At 50.0% G+C, this 18746-nt stretch overlaps 1 protein-coding gene across 1 annotated transcript in view; it reads left to right on the top strand.

Annotated features, from left to right (window-relative positions):
• LOC149853681 (complement receptor type 1-like) overlaps nucleotides 1-18746 on the top strand; it is a 65456-nt gene that overhangs the window by 22042 nt on the left and 24668 nt on the right. Inside the window, exons 22-45 of the mRNA XM_090026323.1 lie at nucleotides 1135-1234; nucleotides 1842-1927; nucleotides 2623-2809; nucleotides 3568-3647; nucleotides 4936-5118; nucleotides 5725-5907; nucleotides 6517-6696; nucleotides 7180-7362; nucleotides 7927-8109; nucleotides 9205-9381; nucleotides 9888-10070; nucleotides 10181-10363; nucleotides 10807-10983; nucleotides 11404-11586; nucleotides 11787-11969; nucleotides 12413-12589; nucleotides 13010-13192; nucleotides 13393-13575; nucleotides 14019-14195; nucleotides 14616-14798; nucleotides 14999-15181; nucleotides 15625-15801; nucleotides 16103-16285; nucleotides 17051-17233. Coding sequence (XP_089882449.1) covers nucleotides 1135-1234; nucleotides 1842-1927; nucleotides 2623-2809; nucleotides 3568-3647; nucleotides 4936-5118; nucleotides 5725-5907; nucleotides 6517-6696; nucleotides 7180-7362; nucleotides 7927-8109; nucleotides 9205-9381; nucleotides 9888-10070; nucleotides 10181-10363; nucleotides 10807-10983; nucleotides 11404-11586; nucleotides 11787-11969; nucleotides 12413-12589; nucleotides 13010-13192; nucleotides 13393-13575; nucleotides 14019-14195; nucleotides 14616-14798; nucleotides 14999-15181; nucleotides 15625-15801; nucleotides 16103-16285; nucleotides 17051-17233 — 4080 coding nt within the window. The remainder of the gene's footprint in view (nucleotides 1-1134; nucleotides 1235-1841; nucleotides 1928-2622; nucleotides 2810-3567; nucleotides 3648-4935; nucleotides 5119-5724; nucleotides 5908-6516; nucleotides 6697-7179; nucleotides 7363-7926; nucleotides 8110-9204; nucleotides 9382-9887; nucleotides 10071-10180; nucleotides 10364-10806; nucleotides 10984-11403; nucleotides 11587-11786; nucleotides 11970-12412; nucleotides 12590-13009; nucleotides 13193-13392; nucleotides 13576-14018; nucleotides 14196-14615; nucleotides 14799-14998; nucleotides 15182-15624; nucleotides 15802-16102; nucleotides 16286-17050; nucleotides 17234-18746) is intronic.

Below are 18746 nucleotides of genomic sequence, written 5' to 3'. Positions count from 1 at the left end.
TAGAATTGTGCCCACGTGCCAAGGGAAGCCAAGTGTCCTTGCATCTTGCTGGGCACTGTCACATAGTTGTCTGTGGTAGTAGGGAGACTAGGCTACGTGACCGAGAAGATGTCTTCCAGCCCTGTGTTCCTCCATTTTGCACAGTAGTCTGACAGCTCGCAGAGCGAGACTTTTGCTGTGTGTGGCCTGCCAAATACTTTGGGGAGCAATAGTCCAGCTTCATGAGTCTGTCTCCTAGTTCATTCTGCCCAGCAATATGTGAGACCATAGCCAAGTTGCCCACATGCAGAAAACGAAGGGCAGAGAGAGATGGGCGCCTCCTTTGAGGTTGTCTGTTTGTCTCAGTGAAACACTTGGGCCCCGTGAGAGGGGCTGCTCTGTGGTTATTATCAGTGGTTCCTTTAGACCTTTGTGAAAGATAAATTTGCTGATTCTCAGGCTAGAATAGGACTATTAGGATCATCTCATCTTTAGCCAATGGTAGCATTAAACTATGATATGACTGAAGACGCAAGGGGCATGGAGACCCAGCTGGGTTATGTAAAGTAGACAGCAAAGTTGTGGGTGCATGAGTGAGAGACCGGGAGTCAATTGCTGTTTTAAAGGACTGGCAGAACGTGTATAAGGCTTTTCATAGTGCCAGGCTGTTTTGTGTCCCTGTTCCTGACATGCTTGTATTCTATGAATTGGCAAGTGGAAGTGGGCCTGATTTCTTGTACGTGCTTTCTTGGCTAGGTGGCTGTGGTGTCCCACCGCGGTTAAGCTTTGCTGAACTAAAAAATAGTGATGAACCTCAGGATAACTTCCCCATTGGGACGACTGTCACCTACACTTGCCGGCCTGGATATGCAAAAGTCCCAGAAATGTCCCTCAGTGTTACATGCCTTGACAATCAAATGTGGTCAGCAGCACCGGAGAGCTGTAAAAGTAGGTTTTTGTCTATGCTCTGAGATGTGTGTTGGTCAGTTAGCAGCACGTTGCCAGTAAAATCATGTCAATCAGCAGAATCTCTGCCCTGCAAAATCCCTTCCTTGCAGATGGCCTGAATGATGGGCAGTTCCTTATTCTGATTGTTGTACTTCCTGCATTGTGGCTTTTCTGGAGAGAAGTCTCATACTAGCCTCCTTCTCTCAGGGAAATCGTGTGGGCACCCAGAAGAACCAAGGAATGGCAAAGTCATCATCGTAACAGATCTGCTGTTTGGTTCCACGGTGAACTACACCTGCGAGGAAGGGTGAGTTTCAAGCCTGAACTGATTGTTTCCATCTTGTTTGGGACAGTGCTGCACAATACACTTTCTCCAGCTTGACCCCGACTTGCGCCTACAGTTTATTTTTCCACTGACTTCAGCAATGGAGCTACATCCACGGACGTCCCTGTGACCTGCGTGGAACCAAGCGCTGGGGGCATCCTCTCGGCTTTTTTTTTCTCCACATTTCATGTGTGTCATTTATTTTGCGAAGGCCGCTGGCCATTGGGGCAGCTGAGGACTCTGCCTGGCACAAGACTCCATGTGGAAAAATGGTTTTGCCTATGGCTGGTCACAGCGTTTTGAGGAATGATGCAGTTGCATAGTGAGAAAGAAAATGGGCAAAGAAACAGAGTGGAAACTTAGATCTCAGCCTGGAAGTATGCCATGGGGCCTCTTTAGGATTTTGTCCCAAGCATTAGCTGTTAAAAATAGCTGAGCTGGACCGAGCTGTCAAGAAACCCTCTCCCTTAGCATTATAGGTCAAAAGGAACACGTGTTGTTGGCCATCTCCTAAAAATGGTAAAGGATGTGAGGGCTCAAAGCCAAGTAACTGGTGTCAGCTGCTAATCCTGTCTTTCTGACTCTCCAGGTACAAGCTGACTGGGATGCCTCTCAGGCGCTGTGAGATTTCTGGCCGGAGAGTTGCATGGAGCGGAAGTCCTCCTGAGTGTCAGCGTGAGTCAGTGACAGCCAGAGATGATCGCAAAGTGTTCAACAGAACCATTCGTCACAGGGAAAATATTGATTTGTTAAAAACCAGAGGCTTCCACTGGGGAAAGCATTCTTTCCGCGGGGCTGGGATTTCTCTTTAATTTTAGTTTGCAAAATGATGCCGGAGGTCTTGATTGATCCTGTGTGTGGAAAGGAAAATTTATTGTGATTTGAAAGCTCTGTGGGATAAGAACTGTGTGGGCTTTTTTTTATATCCAACTCCAGGAATCTCCCTGGGTAGGTGCTTATGTAGCCTTACAATGGATATATTTCCTGATATACTTTCATAAAACTACATGCATGCAACTAATCGCTTGAAACGAATTACCTGTATTTCTTCAGGTAGTGTGCACATCAGCTTATAGTGCTCAGAGGAGATCCTGGCCTTCTCCAGACTATAGAGATTAGCAAGTAGATATGAAAAGCACATCCGAGAGAAATAGCAGCCCCTTTCATGTTGGGGCCCTGTTTTAAGTTGTTTTGGTGGCATATGTGGCTATGGTGTCCAAAAAGACAGAAGTCAAATTAACAAGGCAGCATTCATTGTCAACCTTGATCTTTTGAGTTGTTTCATCTAGGGCAAGTGTCTTTATCTCCCAGACCAAGGAGTTGCTTCTTTGCTCACACTGATTTTAGAATTTCTTTCTCTGTCCCTCCAGGTATCGTATGTCCTTCACCTCCAGATATTCACAATGGGACGCACAATGGCCACTCTTTGGAAGACTATACTTATGGGTCATATATAATTTACAAGTGTGACTCTGGCCACCCGGTCAATGGAGAAGACTTTCTTCACTGCACAACCAAAGATGGACAAACTGGAGTATGGAGTGGGCCGGCCCCTCGGTGTGGAGGTGGGTCTGTGTGTCTGCATTGGTGCTAGTTCGCAGTCCAGTTCTCTGCTGCTTGCCGTCTGGACAGGCCAGGTTCTGACAAACTAGCCTGTAGAAGAGGTCCATGGTTTGCTCTTTGTCTTCTTGTCCTTAGCCAGATCTTCCAAAGAAATCCCCGAGGTTTGTGTTGGACAGATGGAGTGGGCTGGGGAAGGGGATAAAGATTTGGGGGGAGGGCACCGTGCATTTGATGTACTCACAAGGAAACCTGAGCAAGGCCAGGAGAGAGGTGTGTAGTGCAGCCATTAAAGATTGTAGACCAACCCACAAGACTAAATTATGCTCCACAGTAGAAGAACTCTGGCTTTTGCTCTTCCTGCATCCTACTGTATTTGCACAAGAAAAATCTTCTTGTAGAGCAGACACCTTTTCCCTGCAGGCCCTGAGTGTGGCTTACAGAGGCGGCTGCCTGAGTACAGGACACCAAGCTAGTTGGGGTGATGCACTGCAGTGTAGCACTGTCCATTCTAGGACCTGGATGGGTATTTAAAAATGTCCTCATGTGACAAATTGCTTGGACCATGCCATAAGTATGGGGGCTGCAGGGCTGTATAGCCTCATGGGCTGGAGAGTCGGTGCTCCCTTATTGAGAAAAACCCTCTCTTTCTCAGAGGTGAGGTGTCCAGTCCCCCAAATCCAGAATGGACGTGTATTAAGCATCCAACAAGTCTACACCTATGGTGACCTCGTGACTTTTGCGTGTGATCCCAGCTTCACCATGCGTGGCCATAGACAGAGCCAGTGCCAGCTTGATGACACGTGGGACCCACCTGTGCCCGTGTGTGAACAGGGCAAGTATCAAAACTGTAACTTCTTAATTCAAAAGCTGACAGCCTAGGGGACCAGAATGGTCTCAAAGGAAAAGAGGATGCCTCATGGGTGTAAGTAAAATGAACCTGGTAGGGGAAGAGAGTCATTCATACAAGTGCAGACTGATCTTTGACTTCCTTTTCTTGGTGCAACCACTGTGCTTCCCATAGTTTGTTGAAAAGCCATGGCTTCTGTCCCTGCAGAGAAATGATCTAGGTTGGCAGGGACACTGGGGCTTTCCTATGGGGCTTTCTTGCTTCTCTGCTTAGAACTGAACTGGTCTTTTTTTTTTCTTCTTCTGGTGATTTCTAGTGTCTGAGAATGGGAAGTGACTTTGAAAGAATCCATCTGTCTGCAGCTTTTGCAGGTGTTTCTGGTTCCTCGGCTGAATTTTGCCATGAACTTGGAAGTTCTCTCAATACTGAGTGAACTGTCTAGTAATTAGACAAGCTTTCCTCTAGCATTCAGAGGCAAATGATCAGGGAACTAATTTATTGTTTGCTGAGATACCTACCAGGCCAGCATAGAAAATGAGAGTTGGAAGGGACCTCAAGAGGTCACATCTAGTCCAACCCCCTGCGTTGGACATCATCCCAGCCAAGGCTTTGTCCAGCCAAGTCTTGGAAACCTCCAAGGATGGAGACTCCACCACCACTCTGGGTTACCTGTTCCAGTGGTTTACTACCCTCCTAGCGAGAAATTCTTCGTAATATCTAACCTAAATTTTCCTTGCTGCAACTTAAGACAATTGTACATTGTTCTGTCATCTCCCACCACTGAGAACAGTGACCTTTGAGCTATATTTATTTGAATAACTATTTGTTAGAAGCAAACAAATTTGAGCTATATTTATTACAAATTAGAAGCATTTGGAAAAAAAAAGACATGCTTGCCGTGCAGAATACTAAATTACGGGCACCAAAATGGTCCGCTACGTATTGGATGGAAGTAGGAACATGACCAGTGAATAGCAGAGAACCACTGAGTTCATACTCGCCCTCACTAGGAAGTATTCTGGGCCTCATGGCTTAAATCTAGTGGGGCAGAGCTGCTTCTCAGCTGCAGGTAACTCTAAGCTCTGCCTTGATCATAGATCAGGAGCAAGAGAAAACGCCAAAAATATTCTCTTGGGAAGTGTACATCTGTTACAGGTGCTGAGTTTGATCTGTTTGCTGCATGGTTTGCTGGCAGATGTTCTGGGGGTGCTTTGATTTGAGGTTTGCTTTCTACTGAGGCTTCTGTCCATGTATTATTTTCCTTTCCCTGTAGAAGTGCAGTGCCTCCCTGCTCCAACCATCACCAATGGGAAGCACAACAGACAGGCTGCAGAAGCGTTCACCAGTGGGATGTCCATCAGGTACCAGTGTGACCCTGGCTACACTCTGATAGGGGAAGCACAGCTTCATTGTACAGCATCTGGAGCCTGGAGCCACCCTGCCCCTCGATGCGAAGGTGCGTTTGGGTGCTCTCAGCTTCTTCCTTCATGCTTGAGGTATGTCCATTATGTGGCGTATTCTACACAGACAGAAGGAGAAGAAGAGGACTTGTTGATACAGAAGTATTGAAACGCACCCCTGAGGATGAGCCCTCTTGTGACCGCGAGAGGTGGCGCCTTAGTAGGGCAGAGGCAGTGCCAGTTTCTACAGTGGAGCTATGCACTAACATCCTTGGGGTTGCAGTCCCTGAGTGCAAATGGATCAGAGTGACGGGAAGAGGAGCAGGGTGGGAAACCTTTACGGAGAGAGTGTGAAAGCCTCTGAAGGTGATGGGTGTCCAGGCAGGTCCCACGCAAGTCACTGTATCAGCTAATGCAGCTGCAGTGGCCCTGACCTGAAACACGAGCACTGATGCTTGTTAGTAAAACAAGCAAGCATTGACTTTGGTGCAGATGTGAAACCTGTCTCAGTTAAAGTGGGAAAATACTTATGTGGACTCTCTTCTTCCCAGACATACTGATGTGTTGTACACAGGACTGTGGTTTGCCTTCTTTGTCCCCAGACAGGACCTTTCCTTTAATGTTTTTGCTCTTCTCTTTTCCCTGCCCCACTCCACTTCCAGAGCCAAAGTGTCCTCCACCTCCTTCCATTGCCAACGGGAAGCCCGGTGGCCAGGCCTCGGACACCTTCAACTCAGGATCGGTTTTTCTGTACAGCTGTAAACCTGGCTATACCCTTGTTGGGGCGGCAACTATTCATTGTATGGAATCCGGAGCCTGGAGCCGTCCCCTCCCTCGTTGTACAGGTGCGTTTGGGATCCCTTTGCTAATGCCCATTGAGCCTCTGGGTGGGTTGGACACACAACAGGGAAGAGAACCTGAGATGAGCCACCAGCTGCACGTCTGTCATACTTCAACCCCCAGACGTGCACAGGTGCAGGTCCCTCCCGGGAAGGGGCGCTCCACCTGACTCCAGGAAGCCACCTCCCTTATCCCCCAGTGCAGCTGGACGATGCAGGTGCTGCAGCTGCCTGTAAAGGTGGTAAGGAGGTGCAATAGTGTAGAAATGCACTTGAAGTATGAATGGGTATAAAAGGACAACTCTAAGGAGAGGAGATGCCTGATCAAACTCTAAAGCAGTGATACTCAAGCAGGGTGCTATGGCGTCTTATCACTGTTAGGTGTGCAAACATGAGTTTTCACGTTGCAGCCCCTAGTGCTAAAACATTCTGCCCTTTTGAGGTCTTTTTGAACAGCCAAATTGCTCCATTATTTTTATCTAGTCAAAAAAAAAAAAAGAGTGAAAACTAAGAGCTGATGTTATCTGAGGGGTGCTTCAAGTCTACTGAGAAGTGCCTTGAGCCTGAAAAGATTAAGGACTGAGCGTCACAGCTCCCTTGCACTTTCACTTTCAGTTGTTGGCTGCAAAAACCTATTCGTGGATAATGGAAGAATAATGGGATTCCAGAACATCTACAGACCTGGGGACATCATAGTAGTGGCCTGTGACCATGGTTACGTCCCAACCAGCACCCCGGAGTCTCAGTGTCAATTTGGAGGCAAGTGGGACCCTCCAATCGCCAACTGCAAAAAGGGTAGGTGTGCCTGAGTCTCTGATGGGCAGCTGAAGCGGGTCCTGTTATGATGAGCTGTGTCTAGCAGGCTATGTATGGAAGGCAGATATACCCTACCAGACCACATGCATATTGCAGATTAGATCTGAAGAGGCGAAACCACTTTCCACTCCCCACCCTTCTTCCCCCTGTTACGTGGGGCTTTCACATCTCAAAGACCCCTGAAGGAGTAAGGCCCTAGCTGTTTTGCCCACTGGCCACCCTTATGCCCATGCAAGCTGTGGATGGCCCCAAAGTGTGCAGCTCCTGTGGGGAAGGCAGACTGTCTTCTGCAAATTACCCCTACTTCATATCTGAGACCCATGAAGAGAGAGCGGGAGGTTGTGTCTGGTTAGGTTGCATGTCTCAGTCTTTAGATGCAAGGTCTCCATGTGCGCGCTGGAGACTTGCTTCTTGCAGATTAGCCTGAACAGCCTCTCTTTGGACTTTCTTCTCTCCCTTCAGTGCTGGAGTGTCCTCCTCCTCCTAATATTGCTAATGCAGAGCGCAGCCACCAGGCCCTGGAGGTTTTCACTCCTGGGATGTCTGTAGAGTACTTCTGTGATGCTGAGTACTCCCTGATCGGAGAGAGGTCCATTTCTTGCACGACGGCTGGAACCTGGAGCCTCCCACTCCCTCTCTGCGAAGGTGTGCTTAGAAGTTTTCCCTGGAGCCAAAAGGAAGAGAGGCTCACCTGGGCAGCAAAATTCATACGGGGGAGATTAAACTTTCATTTAATTACAGCCAGTTTACATAGCCAAAAACCCAACTCTTCCTGACATGGCTTCCCCAGTATAGATTATTTTCTTTGGAAGGGGTGGTGGGAGCCACTTTTTTGCCAGTGTAATTGAGTCAGCACTAGGGCTTTTGCCAGTTCAGAAATGCCTGTAATGGTTTTGCCATCAAAGCAGTGTCATAAATATATCTGAGGATTTTGGACCTAGTGCAATGGGCAGATTCCAAAGCAGGTGATCCCTCACAGGGCACTGTGCAGCCAGCCCTATTCTCTAACCTTGAGAGAAGAGATCTCAGGTGGGAGGATATGAAATTCTTGGGTGCTTTTAAGTAAAACTCAGCACAAGCCTCTCTACCCAGAGACTAGCAAGGAGCCAGGGTGGAGCACTGGCACCAGGTTCTTGAAGCAGAAACACCCCTTGACAAGTAAGCTGGCCTTTGTGCTCCAGCTCATGCTTCCTGTGACTTCATTTTCAGTGATTCGGTGCACAGACCCCAAGATCCAGAATGGAAGGAAGCTGGATAGTCGTGGTCCCTTCTACAAGCCCTGGGACGTGGTTATGTTGGAATGCAGTGCTGGATACAGCCTGAGTGGCAGCTATGAGATCCAGTGTGGGGAGGATGGGGCCTGGGATCCCCCTGTCCCAACCTGCAGTCGGGGTAAGCAGGAATGATGGCTGCTCAGTACAATGTTATTATCCATATGGTCATGTGTGGAGGTAGGAAAAAGACCTAGCTTGGAGTCTGGGGTCAAGTTGAGATTAGAACAAGTTGAAATAGAAATATGTGTTTGAATGCCTTTATCTCTCAACTCTACTTGTCACCGGGGGATGTCAAAACTTGTGTGCTCAGCCTCTCTGAAATCCAGAGCTCCGAGTGCCCCACTAGTGAGAGCTCGCTGTTTTAATATACTGGTAAAGTACCTTTGAGATTCTCAAGACGACAAAGTTATGGGCAGTATTGCAGGTTTTCCCCTCTTTGGGCTGAAGGCAGGTTTAGGTGTGGGTGAAGTTTACCTCCTCCTTGCATACGTTTAGTCAACAGTATAATGATTCCTGTAACTTTGGCTAGGGACAGAAGTTTCACATAAGCCGGTTTAAGTGATTGGAAACTGGTTTAAACCTGTAACAAAACAGAAATTCAGTGCACATAAAACCGCTTTAAAATGGCCAAAACTTGTTTGAGATAAATGTGGTTGGATGCAGTATCAGATTTAACTGATTTAGGTCAAACTAGTTTATGGAATTTCTGTCCCAGACCCCTTCCTGGTTCAAGTTAACTCACAGTCCCCCAGCATCCTAGGATACTTTGCAGCCCTGGGTTATGCTGTCTGCTCCAGTGGAGCAGGGGCTGCCTCATCACTCTGCTCCCTAACCTGCTTCCTACCTGCATCCATCAGGCCATAGGGACCGGGGGTGGGGGGGCGGAGAACAGACCCCTGAGACCCCCTGGACATGGAGGAGGGAAAGTCCCTGTGGTGGGGCTTGTGATGGTAAACAGGGGTCAGTGTATATGCTAACAAGACTTGATAACTAGAGGAGGTAAAGCTGTCTGGTGGTAGTGCTTAGAAGCCCCTGGAATGGATCAGAGGCCTCTGGTGATGGATACTGTACAAACGGGCAAGACAAAGATAGTCTAGCTCAGCAAGAAGCCATTATAACACAGGGGAGAAAAGGTACTTCATGGATTAGACAGATAATTGGTGATGAGAACAAAATTACTGTGAAGCTGTCATTATGCTTTCATGGACTGCAGCTGGCTGTGAAATCCCAAAGCTTCATAATGGAAGAATCCTTGGCTTAAAGCTCGTCTACGACCCCAGAGACAGCGTGACAGTGGAATGTGATCTAGGTTACATGGTGAAGGGCACCCATGTATCTCAGTGTCAGGATGATGGGACATGGGATCCTCCAGTTGCGGTCTGTGAAAAAGGTAAAGGAGCCCAAGTGTTTGATATGCAGTCAGCTATGAGCACCTTGTGATGAGCACTGTGTGGCTGGGGAAACACAACAGGCAACAATCCTGGGAACATACTTCAGATCTGCAAGGGGACTAGACTTGATATGTCACATGGCTGATCCTTCCCACCTTCATTTCTGTAGTAACTGAGAAAGCAAGGCCTGGACTGCTTGTCTTCCCATTACCCTATTGCTAAATTAATAGTGACCAGTGGTTATCAGAGAAGCATGAAGAACTTAACGCAGGGAAGTGTTGGAGTGGGGCATAAATGGGGTAGAACTGCAATCTGATCTTGATAGAGCAACAGTGGTAGGTGAATAGGATGGGGGACAATAGGTGGGCAGTGTTATTAGGGAACTGAGCTAAAGTCCCGGCTGGGAACATTGGGCTGGCTTCTGTGCTTGCTGGGGGAATGTTTCCTGACTTTTGAAATGCTCAAAATAAGCCTCTTCAGGTCACACCATCTTCCCTCCCTGCAGTGCCACAGTGCCCCCTGCCACCAAATATCACTCACGCGGAGCACAGCAGCCGAGAGGTGGAAACATTCACCCCAGGGTTGTCTGTGAATTACAGCTGTGAGCTGGGCTACTCCCTGGTGGGAGAGGGATCAATTTACTGCACAACATCTGGAGTCTGGAGCCTCCCACTCCCTCGCTGTGAAGGTACGTTTGGGCTCTGTGGGGCACGAGGACCAGACCGTTGTGGCAGGAGACCTGCTGGCCAGGCAGGCTGCCCCTTCTGCCCCAGTCCACATTTCACGTTTCATTTCCAGCGGTCACCTGCCCGAACCCAGAGATCCTGAATGGAAGAAACCTCGCTGACTCGACTCCCACCTACAGCGTTGGGGACAGCGTGAGGCTGGAATGCAGTCCTGGCTACAGGCTGAATGGCAGCCATGAGATCGTGTGCGGGGAGGATGGGGCCTGGCATCCCCCAGTCCCAGTCTGCAATCAGGGTAAGCATGAATACTGGAGCGGGGTGGGGGGAGATCAGGCTGAGGGGTAATATCAGATAACGGAGGACCTGGCTGCCCTCATCTTGTGAGTAATGCTGAGGTTGACGTGGCTTGGTGTGGAGATGCAGGAACTTGCTAAAAATACACAAATGAAAAGAGTGAAACTGTGGTTGCTGCAAGGGAAAAGAGTCTGTAGGGAAATACCTGCAGCACCTTTGGGCACTGTCACGACCCTCCCTTCCCTGCCGCTTCAGTTTGCATTTAGAATTTGCCGTATGGTGGCACCAGCACCGTTATGGCAGCTGCTTCTGCTCATGCTGTTTGGCCTGGGATGAATTTCCATGCCAAATATAGAGGAGGATCAAAGCCAGGTAGATTGAACAGGGAACTGTTGATGGGGATGGGGTAACCGAAGGCTCTAATGACACTTCCCTGGCTTGCAGTTACCTGTGGATCTCCGAAAGTCCAGAATGGAAAAGCAACTGGTACCAAACCTGTCCACAGCCCCAGAGACGCGGTGACAGTGGAATGTGATGCAGGTTACGCCGTGAACGGCAGTCTCGAGTCTCGGTGCCAGGACGACGGCACGTGGGACCCACCGGTCCTACTCTGTGAAAGGGGTAAGGACTAGGTTTAATTTGTGTCACTGAGCAGGTTGTCACCCTCCTTTTGGTAACAACGGGGGTCTACCAGTTTGAAAAAGAGCACTGAGGCCAGCCCTGACATCCAAGGGAGACTGGTTCCTAAATTAATGATGAGTGTTGGTCATCAGAGGAATATGGCAAAGTTAATGCTGGGAAGAGTTGTAGGGGGGATTTGAGGAGGGTAAGGTGGCATGGATGTGGTCTGTCATTGCTGTACACTCAGAGGTAAGCGGACGGGATGGGAGACTGTAGATGGATGGTGTTCCCAGAGAGCTGAGCTGAAGTCGCTGCGGGAGCACTGGGCTGGCTTCTGCGCTTGCTGGGGGAGTGTTTCCTGACTTTTTTGAAATACCGGAAATGAGTTGGTTCTGGCTGTACCATCTTCCCTCCCTGCAGCGCCACGGTGCCCCCTGCCACCAAATATCACTCGTGCCGAGCACAGCAGCCGAGAGGTGGAAACATTCATCCGGGGGATGTCTGTGAACTACACCTGTGAGCAGGGCTACTCCCTGGTGGGAGAGGGATCAATTTACTGCACAACATCTGGAGTCTGGAGCCTCCCACTCCCTCGCTGTGAAGGTGCGTTTGGGCTCTGTTTGCCAGAGGCGCAGGGAAGAGATTCTTAGGACTTCATCGTAGAAATCAGAAGTCACAACGGTGCCCAGACACTAGCAGGCAGCCAGCGTGGGGCACGAGGACCAGACCGTTGTGGCAGGAGACCTGCTGGCCAGGCAGGCTGCCCCTTCTGCCCCAGTCCACATTTCACGTTTCATTTCCAGCGGTCACCTGCCCGAACCCAGAGATCCTGAATGGAAGAAACCTCGCTGACTCGACTCCCACCTACAGCGTTGGGGACAGCGTGAGGCTGGAATGCAGTCCTGGCTACAGGCTGAATGGCAGCCATGAGATCGTGTGCGGGGAGGATGGGGCCTGGCATCCCCCAGTCCCAGTCTGCAATCGGGGTAAGCATGAATACTGGAGCGGGGTGGGGGGAGATCAGGCTGAGGGGTAATATCAGATAACGGAGGACCTGGCTGCCCTCATCTTGTGAGTAATGCTGAGGTTGACGTGGCTTGGTGTGGAGATGCAGGAACTTGCTAAAAATACACAAATGAAAAGAGTGAAACTGTGGTTGCTGCAAGGGAAAAGAGTCTGTAGGGAAATACCTGCAGCACCTTTGGGCACTGTCACGACCCTCCCTTCCCTGCCGCTTCAGTTTGCATTTAGAATTTGCCGTATGGTGGCACCAGCACCGTTATGGCAGCTGCTTCTGCTCATGCTGTTTGGCCTGGGATGAATTTCCATGCCAAATATAGAGGAGGATCAAAGCCAGGTAGATTGAACAGGGAACTGTTGATGGGGATGGGGTAACCGAAGGCTCTAATGACACTTCCCTGGCTTGCAGTTACCTGTGGATCTCCGAAAGTCCAGAATGGAAAAGCAACTGGTACCAAACCTGTCCACAGCCCCAGAGACGCGGTGACAGTGGAATGTGATGCAGGTTACGCCGTGAACGGCAGTCTCGAGTCTCGGTGCCAGGACGACGGCACGTGGGACCCACCGGTCCTACTCTGTGAAAGGGGTAAGGACTAGGTTTAATTTGTGTCACTGAGCAGGTTGTCACCCTCCTTTTGGTAACAACGGGGGTCTACCAGTTTGAAAAAGAGCACTGAGGCCAGCCCTGACATCCAAGGGAGACTGGTTCCTAAATTAATGATGAGTGTTGGTCATCAGAGGAATATGGCAAAGTTAATGCTGGGAAGAGTTGTAGGGGGGATTTGAGGAGGGTAAGGTGGCATGGATGTGGTCTGTCATTGCTGTACACTCAGAGGTAAGCGGACGGGATGGGAGACTGTAGATGGATGGTGTTCCCAGAGAGCTGAGCTGAAGTCGCTGCGGGAGCACTGGGCTGGCTTCTGCGCTTGCTGGGGGAGTGTTTCCTGACTTTTTTGAAATACCGGAAATGAGTTGGTTCTGGCTGTACCATCTTCCCTCCCTGCAGCGCCACGGTGCCCCCTGCCACCAAATATCACTCGTGCCGAGCACAGCAGCCGAGAGGTGGAAACATTCATCCGGGGGATGTCTGTGAACTACACCTGTGAGCAGGGCTACTCCCTGGTGGGAGAGGGATCAATTTACTGCACAACATCTGGAGTCTGGAGCCTCCCACTCCCTCGCTGTGAAGGTGCGTTTGGGCTCTGTTTGCCAGAGGCGCAGGGAAGAGATTCTTAGGACTTCATCGTAGAAATCAGAAGTCACAACGGTGCCCAGACACTAGCAGGCAGCCAGCGTGGGGCACGAGGACCAGACCGTTGTGGCAGGAGACCTGCTGGCCAGGCAGGCTGCCCCTTCTGCCCCAGTCCACATTTCACGTTTCATTTCCAGCGGTCACCTGCCCGAACCCAGAGATCCTGAATGGAAGAAACCTCGCTGACTCGACTCCCACCTACAGCGTTGGGGACAGCGTGAGGCTGGAATGCAGTCCTGGCTACAGGCTGAATGGCAGCCATGAGATCGTGTGCGGGGAGGATGGGGCCTGGCATCCCCCAGTCCCAGTCTGCAATCGGGGTAAGCATGAATACTGGAGCGGGGTGGGGGGAGATCAGGCTGAGGGGTAATATCAGATAACGGAGGACCTGGCTGCCCTCATCTTGTGAGTAATGCTGAGGTTGACGTGGCTTGGTGTGGAGATGCAGGAACTTGCTAAAAATACACAAATGAAAAGAGTGAAACTGTGGTTGCTGCAAGGGAAAAGAGTCTGTAGGGAAATACCTGCAGCACCTTTGGGCACTGTCACGACCCTCCCTTCCCTGCCGCTTCAGTTTGCATTTAGAATTTGCCGTATGGTGGCACCAGCACCGTTATGGCAGCTGCTTCTGCTCATGCTGTTTGGCCTGGGATGAATTTCCATGCCAAATATAGAGGAGGATCAAAGCCAGGTAGATTGAACAGGGAACTGTTGATGGGGATGGGGTAACCGAAGGCTCTAATGACACTTCCCTGGCTTGCAGTTACCTGTGGATCTCCGAAAGTCCAGAATGGAAAAGCAACTGGTACCAAACCTGTCCACAGCCCCAGAGACGCGGTGACAGTGGAATGTGATGCAGGTTACGCCGTGAACGGCAGTCTCGAGTCTCGGTGCCAGGACGACGGCACGTGGGACCCACCGGTCCTACTCTGTGAAAGGGGTAAGGACTAGGTTTAATTTGTGTCACTGAGCAGGTTGTCACCCTCCTTTTGGTAACAACGGGGGTCTACCAGTTTGAAAAAGAGCACTGAGGCCAGCCCTGACATCCAAGGGAGACTGGTTCCTAAATTAATGATGAGTGTTGGTCATCAGAGGAATATGGCAAAGTTAATGCTGGGAAGAGTTGTAGGGGGGATTTGAGGAGGGTAAGGTGGCATGGATGTGGTCTGTCATTGCTGTACACTCAGAGGTAAGCGGACGGGATGGGAGACTGTAGATGGATGGTGTTCCCAGAGAGCTGAGCTGAAGTCGCTGCGGGAGCACTGGGCTGGCTTCTGCGCTTGCTGGGGGAGTGTTTCCTGACTTTTTTGAAATACCGGAAATGAGTTGGTTCTGGCTGTACCATCTTCCCTCCCTGCAGCGCCACGGTGCCCCCTGCCACCAAATATCACTCGTGCCGAGCACAGCAGCCGAGAGGTGGAAACATTCATCCGGGGGATGTCTGTGAACTACACCTGTGAGCAGGGCTACTCCCTGGTGGGAGAGGGATCAATTTACTGCACAACATCTGGAGTCTGGAGCCTCCCACTCCCTCGCTGTGAAGGTGCGTTTGGGCTCTGTTTGCCAGAGGCGCAGGGAAGAGATTCTTAGGACTTCATCGTAGAAATCAGAAGTCACAACGGTGCCCAGACACTAGCAGGCAGCCAGCGTGGGGCACGAGGACCAGACCGTTGTGGCAGGAGACCTGCTGGCCAGGCAGGCTGCCCCTTCTGCCCCAGTCCACATTTCACGTTTCATTTCCAGCGGTCACCTGCCCGAACCCAGAGATCCTGAATGGAAGAAACCTCGCTGACTCGACTCCCACCTACAGCGTTGGGGACAGCGTGAGGCTGGAATGCAGTCCTGGCTACAGGCTGAATGGCAGCCATGAGATCGTGTGCGGGGAGGATGGGGCCTGGCATCCCCCAGTCCCAGTCTGCAATCAGGGTAAGCATGAATACTGGAGCGGGGTGGGGGGAGATCAGGCTGAGGGGTAATATCAGATAACGGAGGACCTGGCTGCCCTCATCTTGTGAGTAATGCTGAGGTTGACGTGGCTTGGTGTGGAGATGCAGGAACTTGCTAAAAATACACAAATGAAAAGAGTGAAACTGTGGTTGCTGCAAGGGAAAAGAGTCTGTAGGGAAATACCTGCAGCACCTTTGGGCACTGTCACGACCCTCCCTTCCCTGCCGCTTCAGTTTGCATTTAGAATTTGCCGTATGGTGGCACCAGCACCGTTATGGCAGCTGCTTCTGCTCATGCTGTTTGGCCTGGGATGAATTTCCATGCCAAATATAGAGGAGGATCAAAGCCAGGTAGATTGAACAGGGAACTGTTGATGAGGATGGGGTAACCGAAGGCTCTAATGACACTTCCCTGGCTTGCAGTTACCTGTGGATCTCCGAAAGTCCAGAATGGAAAAGCAACTGGTACCAAACCTGTCCACAGCCCCAGAGACGCGGTGACAGTGGAATGTGATGCAGGTTACGCCGTGAACGGCAGTCTCGAGTCTCGGTGCCAGGACGACGGCACGTGGGACCCACCGGTCCTACTCTGTGAAAGGGGTAAGGACTAGCTGGACTCCATATCACTTGGCAGATTGCCATCCTCATTTTAGTAAGAATTTCAAAAAGAGCACTGTAGAAGGGAAGCCTGGCTAGCCTTGGTGCCTGGTTAGCCTCCCTCCTTAATTATTGACTGTTGGTTATTAGTGGGGCATGGAGAAGTTGATGGAGAATGGGTTGGAGGGGGAGAGTAAGGGGGGGCTATGCCCTCAATCTCTTTATAGACACTCCTGAATCAGTGAATGGGATGAGGGGACTGCCTCTTCTGCCCTAGCTTGTATTTCTCATGCTTCATTTTCAGTGGTCTTCTGCACAAACCCAGAAATCCCAAATGGAAGGAAACTAGCTGCTAATGGCCTTGTGTACAGACCTGGGGACCGCGTGCAGTTTGAATGCAGTGCTGGCTACAGCCTGAACGGCAGCCATGAGATCCAGTGTGGGAAGGATGGTGTTTGGGATCCCCCGTTCCCAGCCTGCATTCAGGGTAAGCTCGAATACTGGTCTGTGACCGGTCAGCATGGGAGGTAATATCCAGCAGGGCCGTGTCCTGGCCGGGGCAGAAATACACAGTTGCAAACCCTGTGCTCAACTTCATGTGGGAAGGTAGAGAAACATTTCTACTGATCTGTGCAGCCTCATTTCTCTCTGCTCCTTGCTCTGAAAAGTGAACCTCTACTCTGCCCTGCCCCTCTGCCATACAGAGTTTTGCTCCCACCATCTGCAGAGTGTCCCATGGCTGGATGTTCTCACAAAAATGTCAGGTAAACTTTGTTTTGCTTTTAGGATGAGATATTTGAGCTTTTTAAGGCAGTGTCAGAGCAGTGCTGGCTGCAGAGCACTAACATCACAGGCCCAGCTCCTTTGTGTGCTGAGTGAAGGGCTGACACTGCCTGTTGTCTCTGTCTCTTGTATATTCAAAGCATGGTTTTTAGTGGTGTAAAGTTGTCTCTGCAGCTGCTGTCATGACAAATGCACCTGTAGCCACTTGCACTTGTTCGACCACGCTTCACTGAGCAGGAGCGGCATACTGTATCAGGCAGCCAAACGCAGCTGCTGAGCTTGTCCCTGGTCTCCCAGGGACTGGTGCAGATGGTGTGGAAGCCTGCATGACATGTTCACATGAGCTTGCTAGGTCTAGTTTCAGTTGGATCTTGCTACATCAGCTATAGTCACTCTTCCAATTAAGTACCAGATGTAGCCAGTATATGAATTACACTGGAAATCCTCCTTCCCTTCTTCCCTGTTTTAGAGCTGCCCTGCTCTCCACCTCCAGCCATCGCCAACGGGAAGCACAGTGGCCAGGCCCTGGAAGTCTTCCCCAGTGGGATGTCTGTCCACTACAGCTGTGATCCTGGCTACTCCCTTGTTGGAGAGGCCTCCATCCATTGCACAGAGTCTGGGAATTGGAGCCTGCATTTTCCACTGTGTGCAGGTGCATGTATTTCCTGTTGACTTCTTCCTTTTGCCTATCACTGTATCAGTCACAGAGCAGGATGTAAATTGAGGGTAGGAAACTGGGGAGGCAACTGGCAACACAATCAAATTCAGCGCTTGGGACTGAGCCATCCAATGAGATGCACAGAGGCCTGCTCTCCGGGCCCACAAGGAGCTCTGTCTGCCTTGCTGGACTTCCATGCTGTTGTGACAGCTGACGACATGCCTCTCTGTCCCATGCAGGTAGCGTTTGATTGGAGTTGTGATATATAAATACCGAGGCATGTGTTCTTGAGTAGAAATACATGACTAAAGCAATGGAGTCAAACTGAGTGCCTTGGTAGGTAGATGCATGCCATCTGGAAGGGCTTTGTTATAAGCATTGCTCGTGCGATGGTTTAGTTTGCACTGAGGGTTTCCCATGTGGTAGCATCGCTACTTCTAATATAGGTGTTACTGCTTCTTCTAAGACGCAACTTTCCCATGTTTGGAAGGCCTGATTCACTGGTTTGACTAAAGTAATGTGTCTGTACCAGTGTGGTTTTGTACACAAATAACACATTCACATGCAAAGCATTTGTAGGTGTATTATATTAGGGCTCTAAAGACTGGGAATAGACTCTCTGTGGTAGGTGCCATACAAACACTCAACCAGAAGTCAGCCCAATGAGCAACCATTCTAAATACAGAGAGGATAATCGCCCCAGGACGACTCAACAGGGAAACTGGTAACGGTGAGATCCTAACAACACTGTTGTTAGGAGCCTCCCTGTCCCTCAGTGCAAAGGTGTATTCCTTATCAGTCGGTTTGCTCAGTTGATACTGCACAACTCGTTCTTGGAGGGCGTTCTGGCAAGCCCACCAGTTCCATGCGTCCCAGCTGTGAATTCAGTCTGTAAAGAATCGGACACTGTTGGTGGTACCCTGAAGTGGTGCAATCTGTTTTTTAAAGTCTCCATAAATATTTAAGTCATACTTGCAGACAGTTCTTGCAGTAAATTAACTAAAGATGTTAATGTGGGAACTTTCTGTCGTTACAAATTCAGTGTTGCCATGGGTAAAAATAGCTACTGAAAAGGTAAAAAACAAAACAAAACAGGAAGTTGCACTAAAGTGTGCTGTCCGCTGAAACCCACCCAGGGGTGGGGGCGGGGAGAAGGGCCTTGCTAGGGATGAACTAAAAGATGCACTGTTAAACAACAGGTTTTCATCAATAACTTCTTTCTGATCCCAGCTCTGCCATCAGCTAGGTGGCCTAGTCAGGTCCTACCCTAACCCACAGAATCAGAGATAAGTATGTCCTGAGCACAGGCCACTTTGGTATCATTGCATAAATGTTCCTTGTATACACAAAGTGTTATTACGATGAATCAGATGCACATCCTCAAAGCTCTTGAGTCACTAACTCCTCTTGATGTCTGCGATGTGGGTGCATATGTGAGCTTTTGCCGCTAGAATGTTTTTGATGCAGACTGTTCCTTTCTTTTTGGCAGTCTATGGTGCATACCTCA

The sequence above is a fragment of the Crocodylus siamensis genome, chromosome 13 (genome assembly GCF_052110815.1).
Source record: "Crocodylus siamensis isolate JL-2025a chromosome 13, ASM5211081v1, whole genome shotgun sequence".
Taxonomy (NCBI): domain Eukaryota; kingdom Metazoa; phylum Chordata; order Crocodylia; family Crocodylidae; genus Crocodylus; species Crocodylus siamensis.
Note: the sequence above shows the minus strand (reverse complement) of the source record. Positions and strands in the feature narration are given on the sequence as shown.